Genomic DNA, 12,241 nt, shown 5'->3' with positions numbered 1-12,241 from the left:
CAAATAGTGGGCTATATTTTTGCCATATGTTTTCTTTTTGCACTGGGATCCAATGTCAGTTGGTGGCATAAGCTCTAGAAACCAATTACAGAGCCCCCAGTAGTTCAGTAAGCAAATGACTCTGCAGTGCCAGATTTGGGTCTGTATGTCTCTGCATACATGATCACATCAAGAGACAAGCATAAAAATTGTGCTAATTCCTCTCACAGATCACTTTATGCTAAATGTCTGTGTAACTATAAAATGTGAGTCTTTACATGTCTAAACAGCAATATTAGCTGCATTAACAATTCACAGCTGGCAGCACAAGCATGGCATTCAATACTCACTGGACCCAAATGGGAAATACATATGGTTTTTTTTCTTAATAGTGTCCCACTGAAGCCTTTTTTATTCTTCATACAGATGTAGCAAAGCAGCCTTTAATTCGGACGGTGCCCATGCACTGTATCCAAGAAAAGGGGAAAGCAAATAACCAGAGCACAAATCAAATCATCCTCACCTCCTCCACAGGATTCTGAGCACTCAGTAAAGCCCTCGTATTCCCAGTCATAGAGTTCATCAAAATCCTGGAGGCCCCCATAGATGAGTTCAGTTTCCTCATGGTTCGATTCAGCAGCCTCTCCACTGCAGGGGCCACTATAACAGGCTCGTTGTGATGCAGGTTTGGGACCTTCACATTCATCGATAGGCAGGTCAGCCACAGACTGAGAGAAAGACAGGATCACCTGACACTTCACGAGCCGCACCTGGCTGCCCACCCCACATGTGACACTACAGGCAGACCAAGCTTCAGGAATAAACCTATGGGAAGCAAGAGACAGGGCAAAATAAGCAGCAAAGTTTAAGAAAATAGGGCAGCATCCCTTGTCCAATGGCTACAGACGACATCACATTTTGTCTTGGAAACAAGTGCGCTCATCACAGTCACACACCTTTGGTGCCTTAAGGTTCTTGGGAGTAAACAGTACAGTGACTCCACACTTCAAGTAATCCTGATTAACATGGCTTCATTCTTAGGTTGCTGATCTAATAGAAAACATATTCATTTAAAGTTACCCAAGGATGTTTAAGTCACCCTGCTTGGCCTGCCTGGTGATCCAACTGAGGAGTCGGGTTGGGGTGTTAGGGTTTACCCCACTCTGCCCACCTGGCATTCCAGCTGGTGAGGGGGAAAGCCCCAGTCCCACCTCCCAGCAGGAAAATCAGGCAGATGAAAGGTGGCAAATGCCCACACACTGATCTCGTTACAGCCTGCCTCGACCAGGCTTCACAATCATCATCGGTGAGTATGGTATCCAACTGTTTGTTTAAAATCATTTAAAACTTACACTGTATATGTTTGTAACGTCTTCTGTTTGGTGAAAAGAATTCCCTAGAACTTACCCCCTCCTCCCTGCCCATTTACATGAATTCTTATGGGGAAATGGGATTCACTTGACACAGTTTTGCTCAGAGTAGCATTTTCCAGGAACATAACTAGAACGTTAAGTGAGGAATTACTATATAATTCTAATCACTGTCTGCCACTCCTTCCTCCACTCTCCCCCCGGAGTATCTCTGCAGGCAGTGGCACTGACAAACCAGTAAAAGTGAAGAGGCTGAGATGAAAAGTAGGATATTTGACAAAGAAAAATGTGTTACATACTGTAAACAAAGTGATTTACTTGTTCCTTGTCCCTCATCTGGTGGGCCATACATCCTTTTTCCTATTACAAGAACTTCCTATGCTCCATTGAAGAAATAATTGCACCTGTATTAAAAGAGGCAGTGTATTTTCTAATATGCTTTCTTAGTTGGTGGTGTGGGGCAAATTGCACAGGACCCATTTCAGTGGAAAAGATTTTTGCTATACCATTTAGTGTATGTGCAAGGCTCATAATAATGCGATAAATACACCAGGCCGAACTGTGCGCTGGATTTGAATAAATCCAGAGTAGTACCACTGACTTCAATAGATTTATTCTGGATTTAAGATTTTGGCTCATTGGTTTACTAACATAGCTAGCAAATCTTGATGAAAATATAATTTAAGGAAATGTTGCAATTAAAACAAAAACAGCATAAAACATGAATTTGTAAGGCACTTAATAAAAGTATTTCAAATGTTCATAAGGCACACCATCAAGGTTTCAGTTTGCACATAAAATAATTTACCTGTTCAGTTGGATAGCGCTTGTATGTGAAAGCCCAGTTGTGCATGCCAACTGGACACACAACCATTCACCTGCTTTGCATACACAAGCACTGTTTGCATGTCTAGGCTTTTGCATGAAGAAATAATTGCATCTGCCGAAGTGTGGACCCAAGAATATTTTTGGCAAGGGGTCATCATTAGATTCCATTTTAATTTTTCCACACTCATACTGAAAACACAGGATGACAGACAGTTCTGTTTGCTGTCTCACGTGCTGTACTGTGTGGTATTTTAAATCTCAGTTTTACATGGCATGATCTTCTATAATTGTATGAGGTAGTTCTAACCTTCAACATGATTGGCATTTAAAATGTGGCTTTTTAGTTAAAGATCATATAATTTACAAAAAACAACATAATGGACTTTGCTATTTTAAACACATATTGGTGGTGACAATGTCCATGCTTTGTTTTGGCATGAAATGATCACATTAATTTAACTTTAAAACTCTCTAGAAGGCAGCTGAGCAGCAGCGGATACTTTACTTTGTAAAAGTAGCTGCAGAGAAACTGGAGAAGTGGGAGGCTGAAACTTGGAGCCTGAGCCATCATTCACAGTCTATCCATAACTTCAGTGGACAAAAAATGAAACCCACAGATGGTGCTCAGCTGTAAGAAAGTTCTAGAACATTTCATACAACCGGAGAGAGAGACAGAGAGAGGGGCTCTGCTCCTTGAAAATCTGGGTATCCACAAGCAAGTTACGAAGAACCAGAATGAGAATGAAGAACATACACAAAAGTAAGGTGCAGAATGAAAACCCTTTCCCTTTCCTCACTGTCACTCCTCCCTCTGTTTCCTTCTGTTTCCTTTTGTTCCTTTCTTAAGTTTCCATTAATTTTTTAAATTCTTCTCTGGGTTACTCTGGTGTTCATCTAAAGATCTGGGTCCTCAAAACCTTTGAAAAATCACAGATGTCAATTTAGACACTGAGATGGTGTGTGCATACCCCCACATTATTCTGACTGGGGTTAACACCACACTGGGGCGGGGGAGGAAGTCTCACTCACTTTGGCTGTACTGGACATGCTCAGAATGCTAGGCCCATATAAAAGGAAGCAACTCAGCTCAGTGTGGGCTAGACATGGCAGAGGAAGGACATGCAATGGAAGCTCCAGCTGAGAACCAGCTGCAGACCAGCCAAAAGAGCATCAGAGAGTTACCTGTGTCAATACACAGCATATAGTATGTACATACTATACACATTAACTTCCTAAAGCACCATGGGGTCCTTCTATATGAAGGCTGTGTCTACACTAGCTCCCTACTTCGAAGGGAGCACGGTAAGGAGGGTGTTGGAGATTATTAATGAAGTGCTGCGGCTCACTTGTACGCATGGCTAACCTGCCGGTACTTCGAAGTGCCTGGGCTACACATGAGGCAGCACTTCGAAGTTTAACACTTCAAAGTTGCCATGGGGGAGAATTAGCTTAATGATGTGCTGCATATGCACCACAGCCCTTCATTAATAATCTCCCAACACCCTACTTCCCATGCTCCCCTCGAAGTAGGGTGCTAGTGTAGACACACCCAAAGAGACCCAAACTTTAACTAATTTTAGTTCAACACCTTTATGATCTTTCATGCAGCTGTACTTACGACCTAATTGGGTCCGATTAAACCCCAACACAGGAAGAAGGTTTCCTGGCATTTGCTGCTGCTTCTTTTCCTCCAGAAATTGATGGCGAGAATCAGTGACAGACCAGTCGTGGTCATTTGATATAGTTGACAAAAATCAATCAATCGTATATTGAGTTTTTTCATCTACATCAGGAGAAGTTTTAGTTCACTTTAACTTGTTAAGTAACGAATACTTTCTATTCAAGAGAGAAACTATTTTAATAAAAATGAACTATATGAATGTGTGTGTGCATGACTTTTATTTAAAAATAGTAAATAGTTCTTAAGTGCCTCTGGCACTCTGGTCTTTTTGCCTGTGTGCAATTCCCTGGGGGTTCTGTTCACACACATGAATGTTAGGAATTTCCTTTTATTTCTTATTGAATCAGCCCCATCACTATACTGGTGCCATCTGGCATCCAGATATTATTGTTTGCCCTTTGTTTTTTTATGGCTCATATCAAGGTTATTTATGGTAACATGTTAAAAGCTGGGTATACTGTTTAATGTACAAAAGTTTTTTTTGTCAAGAGTTACACAGAAATATCTTTTAAACATGCCCCCCCACACATCCTAACAAAACCAGCCAGATTAGAAAGAGTAGCCCATACCTTTTAAGTCATGACTGTGTCTCTTGCTGACTCTGACTGTCATATGGTGTTGGTATAAAATTGAGACCCAGTAAAAGAGCTCTCACAGAGATAGACATATCCCCCATATAAGATTTTCTGGAGAGTGGTAAACAACCATTCCCAAAATGGATAATATTAGATACACTATACATTGTGACAAGTTCAGACCAGAGGGCTGCTACAGAGCAGGGAAAAGGGAGCCCAAAAAGGGTGAAAGGCCTGCTAATTAGAGGTGTACGGCTGCTGGAAAATCAGGAGCAGCTGGCAGTGAACTGGCAGGCAAATTGGGACTACACGTCAGACTGCTGGAAGCATTTAAAAGCCATCCCAGTTAGGAGAAGGAGAGGCAGAGAAACAGTAAGAGTGAGACACTTAACAGTACCAGCAGTTATAGATTTAGAGACAGCAGGAGACCTAAAAGGAGTGGTTGGGCTCACCATCCTAGAAACCAGCTGCAAGCCCAAACCCTTGGCAAAGGAGGAAGGCTGCCAGCCCAAACACTGGCCAGGGAAAGAGGATCCTTTGCCACATGTGGTGTCAGTGGTGGGATTTGCCATGCAGCTTTGTGGCAACCCTTGGGACGAGTAACTTGATCCCCTTTTAAAGCAGAAGGAAATGTGGAAGACTTGGTGAATGCACTGGTGCAGGCCACCACGGCACAACAGGAGGTCACCAGGTACAAGTGGCTGCCCAGCAGGAATTGGTTCAGCTCCAACAGGAAAGGTAACAGCTGCTGATGAGCCAAGCAGCCCAGGACTGAGCCACCCTGCAGGAGGTGGTGAGCCAGCTGAAGGCCTTAGTAGCTCAGGTACACAGCCAATGTGGAACCCAACCCGTATGGGCAAGGTGTTACCTCCAGCAGATGTTGGTGGATGATAATGTGGAGGCCTATCTTCCTGCCACTGAAAGAATGACTTTGCGGAAAGCTTGGCCCCAAGCTCACTGGGCCAGAATTCTCTCCCCTTTCCTGTGTGGGGAGGCCCGGCAGTCTTACTTTGATCTCATAGAGAAAGCAGCTGCCAATTACTCCCATTTGAAAGCTGAGATCCTGGCATGCTCTGGGCTAACAGTAGCCGTAAGGGCCCAATGGTTTCACGAGTGGTGATAGTTGGGATGACAAAGCACTAAGGTCCCAACTCTCTGACCTGATCCATCTGGCCTGGAAGTGGCTGCAGCCTGAGGCTCACAGCTGAGAAAAAATTATTGAGGCCATTGTCCTCGACAGGTACATGAGGGGATTGCTGCCACAGCGGCGTGGGTGGGTCAGCCAGAATGACCCCTTCTCTTACAATGACTTAGTGGCTCTGGTAGAGCGGTGATTGACAGTTAAAGAACTTTCCTGTACTGCCAATGATCAGGCATGTCGGAACAAGAGGCCCAACCCAAATTCTAGGGTCCGTGTTCTCAAAGCCGCAGACTGATCTCAGTCAGAAATGAAGGAAGCTGAAGGGCAATCAGTGTTTGTGAAGGGATTTGGGGTAGAGAGGGCTGGGGTGCGAGGCCCAACATTGAAATGAATAACCAGGGCTTCTGTTTTAAAAACTCTTTTCTTTCCCCCATATCCACCTCTTCTCCTCCCGCAGCTTCTTAGAGAAAAGGGGAGAGGGGCTCCAATAAATTCAAAAATAAGGGCAACACTAGTCCTAGGGGTAATAGAGTATGCACAGTGTGGTTGTGTTGAGGTATATGGAGCTAGCTCAGGTTTCAGTATACTCAAGAGGTATGTATATGGACTGTCTGATTCACTGTCATGCATTGCTGGGTACTTAACTAATCTTTATGTTGGTGTTTCTTATGTGATTACTGTGTGACAGATTGACAAATGACTATATAAAATCAGAAGTTTATAACATCTCAATGAGTCCAGAGTAAATTTTCTTCATTTTTCATGTAAAAATATACAGATCCAACTTGGGATCCAAAAACTAAGATGTGCTTCTTTTGCCTCAGACACCAACAGATAGGAACCCAAACTGATATCCAGGATTTGGGCTCCTGTCTTTGCAATCCTGTCTCACATCTATTAACACCATTAATAAAAACATTATTGTTGGATCTTATTTAATAATTGTGTTGATTACACATGGCCTGTAAAAGAAATCTGCTCACTCTCTCAGCCCTGTCTCTGACTCTGCAGGGCTAATAGGAGTTAAAAAAGAGAAAACTTCACACTGGTTTACAGCAGAATCTCAGAATGGTGACCCACTGAGTTCCACATTAGGCAGAGCTCTTTGCAGGGTCAGGATCTTTATTTGGTTACTAAAGTGAGCGAATATGACTCTACATATACAGAGAGAGCAGATTTATTCTGTAAGAATGTATCCTAACCACACTTTAAATATTTTAAAATTCTTAGCTTCCTTTCCTTTTTGTAGCTTAAGGACCCTTTTTATAGCATGGATCATATAATTGTTTTTTTTCTAGACTATAGTATAACATGACCTTCAATATTTTTTCTGCAAATCATCCACCTTTTAAGATCCAGCCATGTTACAGTTCATAAAATCCCTCATATTAACATTTAAAACAGAATGTAAAAATATATAAAGTAAATTAATGTATTTTCTTTAAAGCCATGTCAAAAGTAAATTCTTGACGTTCATCTTAGAACGTTTGTCAGTCACAGCCTCTTTCTTCATCAGTTTCCAGCAGAAATTTGGGCTGCATTTTAAAACATCATATTTCAGAGCAAGCAAAGTGACTTTTATTTTTTAAACAAAATTGCTCACAATATCCCATTTACATTATGTTTTTGGGGTAATTATAGTTTGCTAAATACATGTTTAACGAAGTGGTTTAATACGATAGCAAAAAAAAGAGCTGAAAGTAAACACCAATTGTGCTTCACAATTCCAAAATAATTCAGATTAATGAGTTTTTCTGGATCTTGTCCGTCCAGAAACAAACTGCAAATATGAGGCACATAAGACTACAGAAGCAGCCATCACCATATTATATGCAACAGTTGCAAGTAATGTATATCAGTGTTTCTCAACCAGGGGTATGCATACTCTTGGGTGTACACCAAGGTCTTCAAAGGGGTACATCAACTCATCTAGATATTTGCATAGTTTTACAACAGGCTACATAAAAACAATCTAATGCTCATTCAGACAATAACTTATTTCTACTGCTTCATATGCCTTATGCTGAAATGTAAGTACAATAATTCTATTCCAACTCATTTATCTGAGAAGATGATGGTAGAAAGTCAGCAAGTTTTCAGTAGTAATAGTCTGTGATATTTTAGTGTGATTTTGCAAGTAAGCAGTTAATCGGACTCCTGAAAAGGGTACAGTAATCTGGAACAGCTGAATAGCCCTTGTTTCAAGACCTCAGATTATGTTAGGACCATGTTTCTCAGCTGATGGTACTTGTACCCTTAAGGGTACATGAGAGAAGTCTGGGGGTATGTTTTTTTGTTTTTGTTTTTTTAAAGGGGTATTTGATGAAAAAAAAGGTTGAGAAAAACTGCTCTATATATTGATGATCTGAAGAAGTGGGTCTGTCCCACGAAAACTCATCACCCAATACATTATTTTGTTAGTTTTTAAAGTGCTACTGAATTGCTTTTTTGTTTTGATAGTATATAGATTAGCATGTCTCTCTCTCTGTTACTACTTCACTTTGGTCTAACTGTGCAAGAATGGTAATTCTACTGCATGAAGAATAACATTTATTAGCCTAATAGATGGTTATAGTTACAGTGGAAGGAGCCATGTGTTCAACTGCACCATTTTGATTAAAACGACAAACAGTTATTATAAATACATATTTACCACTGTTCCAATGTAAAATAAAATACATGTTCCTTATGTGTTTGTAATTTCTCTATAAAAGTGTTCTTTTTGTAGTAATTTAATTGTGCTAAATACATTTAATTGTTGACAAGCATTATCTAACAGATTGTAATTTACTGAAAATTAAACATCTTTAGCACAATTACATTGTTATGAGAAGGAGGCTGCTGTGGAAGTTATGTGATAAATGCAGACCACAAAATGCAAGGCCATAAAACTTCTTCAGAGAGATTACAAATACCACAATAAGCATGTCTCCTGTCTATCCTCACTCCACACTGGAACTTTAATAAATGTGTGTTCCTAATGGTTTTTAAAACCACTCATAATCCCTTATTTATTACGGCATTCCTAATGTAAATAAATACAGCACATACAGTATGCAATATTATAATCAGGCTCAAGCATAGTCCTTTATTGTGGCTCAATGTTTGTGTGCAAAATTCTAACTTGCTGCATCAATGTCAGATTCTTGCAGTCCTGATGCTGTCTCAACTTCCAATGATTGTACTTGGAGTGCTAAATTGAACAGAAACTATTGGCGTGTTTATCTCCCTTTTTAGGTTCTTGTTGCAATGTTTTGTTTTAATTTTTCAGCACTAGCTGTAATGCCATTAGCAACTACACTGCTAATTTTTCCATAGAAACACTACAATCATGAATAGGAAAAATTATCTGTATGGCTCAGAATACAATAAATGCATAGATGTAAGAAATAAAATAGATGTGGGGACATTCCTTCAGGAAATCCTGCGTTCTGACTTTCAACTTAAAAATGTTGCTCAATCCGCTCCTCACACATTCCTGCTGTATGACACAGGGACATTTGGGAAAAAGTGTTAACCAAGATGAACTTTGCATAGTCATTATGGGAAAGAACTGTAACCCAGATGCTCAGAAGACATAGGGGAAGAACTTGGTAAGGGTGACAGGAGCAGGTTAATCCTTCAGATTGGAGAGTTTTTTTATTTCTTTTCTTCTTCTGCTAATTCATTTCACTTGGTACTAGTACAAACACTCTGAAGGAAAACCAGCTCTCACTGGCTGCCTCTGTATGTTTTCTGCTAAGTCGTTACGTTAGGTTAGGGCCAGTTCTGCAATCCTTCCGCACACCAAAATCAAGAGAGAGTTGAAATGTGAAAGAACTGTAGAATCTGTAAAACACGTGATTGAAATATCATTTGTTTTAAAGTGTCGCCATTCTTTAGTCCAATTTGTACTATTCACCAGCTATTGTGTTGTGTCCGCTTGAGAGGAAGAATGGTCCAGCCATCAGGGCACTAGCTTGAGACACCTAGGTTCAAGACCCTGCTGTGCCATTGACTTCCTCTCCGACCTTGAGTAAGTCACTTAGCCTCCCAGTGCCTTAGTTCTCTACTTGCAAACCCAGGATATTAGTGTTGTCCAATCTCACAGGGGTGCTGTGAGGATAAATAAGCATAATAAGATGCTCAGATAGGATGATAATGAGTGCCATGCACCACCATAAACACTTTCCACACAGGAGTATTTTAAATGCCCTCAAATAAAACACATCATGATTATGACTTTTACTGAATTCAGTCTAAATCTCCAACATACATCATACTCCTGGATCTAGAACCTGATACACTTTTCTCTGATGCCCAATAACTCCACCAGGATTTGAATAAGGCCCTTATCCTAATGAAAGAATCAAACAGAATTCAAGGTCAAGAGTTGTTCTAATGCAGGCTCTGAACACTGATCTTACCAAAGTATGTTTTCAACAAATTATGTTTTAAAACTTACGATGGTTCTTCGGACACCATTGCTCCCTCTTCCAGCTCCTGTGCCTGCTTGTACCATGGCAATTTAGCTTCCACAGGAAGTTTCTCTAGAGAATATACACAGACACATGGAAAAAAAACAAAACAAAACAAAAAGAGATAGCTACTCACAGTGCTTCATTTCTGTACTTGTCTGTATTTGCGTTGCTGTAATGTTCTTGTATGTATGGATGTACATTTGCATACTGAGCACTACAGAAAAGGGCCACGGAGGGAGAGAGAGAAAAACACTCCACTACGGTGCCTGATATAACGTATATAAAAATATGGAGTTTCTACAAAGAGAGTTTGTGTTTATAATGCTAGAATGGCAAATTAAATGCCATTGAGAAGAAAGTTAAGCACTCTGCACTGGAAGGCATTTTTAGCAAAGCATTTTTCAAAAACTCATCTAACATGCAAGGGGCTAAACAGAGATTCATCTGGACTGAAGATGTAGTATTCCATTTTCATGATGGCTGTTTTGACTTTGAGTTTTGTCTTTGCCCACTATGCTGCACTGCCACATCACATCAACCACACAGACACAAATCAGAAATTGCATTGGCTCAAACTCATCTGCTTAAGTAACAAAGGGAGAAATTTGCTTTTGTGCAGGGAGCCAGCCCAGACCTAGGTATGAATTAACCGAAGGCACCTGCAAAATAAAGGCTTCCTTGGGGCCTAAGTAATATGTAAGCCTGTATGAAGACCGCACCTCAAAAGACTTTTTGACCAAGGGCAGGGGGTGGGGGAGAGCAGTCTTCATATTAACATTATTGTTCATTCTACAAAAATCTTCTTTAACCTTACATAGACCCTACGTCTATCATTAAATTTCACCTCAAAAAGTTCATTACATTCAATTTTGGTAGATTATGACATTGAAGAAAATCCATATCTGATGAGTGATACTTCAAGAAACACAGTGAAACAGTTCAGTGCTGTTCTCTGACTCTAAGCTTATCAGTTCATCCATTATGTGGCTTTTTAAAAATGAGTTGGATATATTTTTTTTTGTCATTCTTGATAGAAAACAGTACAGATGCTTTTTCTTCTCCAAGATCGGCACAAAATGTAAGAAGTTATTTCTGGGGGGAAAAAAGTGCACTTTATGAGCCAAATTTTACTTTTACAGCAGTGTGAATTTGGGAGTATCTGTACTGAATTCAATGGAGCTGTTCTGGTTTTACAGTCATCGAAGGGAGAGCAAATTTGGCACAAGTTCTCTGAAATCAGATCTGCACTTCTTCTGAGTAGTCTGGGTTAGGATTAGGAAAAAAAAGATAAAAACATTTGAAAAATTGATAAAAAGAGTGCTATTCCAGCCATATACAGAGAACCACCACAGGACTTATGTACAACATAAATCCATTTTAAGCCTTTTGGGTTTAAGTGGCACGCATAAGTCTTGCTGGCCTGCTTCAGTGGATAAATGTAAGCCCAAATAAATGAGAATTTTCAGGCGCATACAACACTGGAATTTTTACGTAAGCGTGCAAACTGTCCAAACTGCAAGCAGCAACATTAGCAATGTGCAGGGATCATAACTTGCCATTTGACTTCATAGCTACTGGATTGTCAGATGAGCACCACAGAAAGGGTTTTTTGGGGAGTAAACCAGTGGCTGGGAAGAAAGGGCACAGTGGCAGTTATTATGCCTTCACTTCCAGAAATAGCCGGCCAGGCTTCTATTCTTGATGTATTTATTAGTGACATTTATGTATGAAAGTGTGCCAGCATAGGTCTTAGTTTAAACTATAGTTTGCCACATTTGTTATCCAAAATATGTAAGATATTTTATTTATATACCATATAGCTTATTTTTATGACCTCTTGAAAGCCAGGTCTTATTCTTTCGCTTTTCTTTTGAATGCAAAGTCTTGTAGAAACAGTTTGTGCTCTCCAACACAGCTGATGGCAAAATGTCTTTTATCTTAAGCTTTCTTTCCAGTATGGATGGGGGAGAAGCAGGTGAAATCAATTCCAATAAATTAAACTGTAAAACTCATTCTGGATTAGAGATGTTGACTTTTATTCAATAACTTGTTACAAATAACAAAAAACAAACTAAGGCTGTGGCCACACTTGGCCAAAACTTCAAAATGGATGTGCTAATGGCCATTTCAAAGATTACTAATGAGGCAATGAATTGAATATTCATCCCTTCATTATCATTAGGACGCTTCCAGCCACGGCGCTTCGA

The 12,241-nt window shown here is 40.1% G+C and overlaps 1 protein-coding gene across 32 annotated transcripts in view; it reads right to left on the bottom strand.

The window, feature by feature from the left end:
* The window catches only part of ADAMTSL1 (ADAMTS like 1), a 627,217-nt gene that overhangs the window by 111,202 nt on the left and 503,774 nt on the right, over nt 1–12,241 (bottom strand). For all 32 annotated transcript variants that reach the window (XM_074994936.1, XM_074994935.1, XM_074994939.1 and 29 more), the window contains 2 exons: nt 10,019–10,103; nt 503–804 (listed from right to left, as the gene is read on the bottom strand). In XM_074994936.1, coding sequence (XP_074851037.1) covers nt 503–804; nt 10,019–10,103 — 387 coding nt within the window. The remainder of the gene's footprint in view (nt 1–502; nt 805–10,018; nt 10,104–12,241) is intronic.

Source organism: Carettochelys insculpta, chromosome 5 (genome assembly GCF_033958435.1).
Source record: "Carettochelys insculpta isolate YL-2023 chromosome 5, ASM3395843v1, whole genome shotgun sequence".
In the NCBI taxonomy this organism is placed as follows: domain Eukaryota; kingdom Metazoa; phylum Chordata; order Testudines; family Carettochelyidae; genus Carettochelys; species Carettochelys insculpta.
Note: the sequence above shows the minus strand (reverse complement) of the source record. Positions and strands in the feature narration are given on the sequence as shown.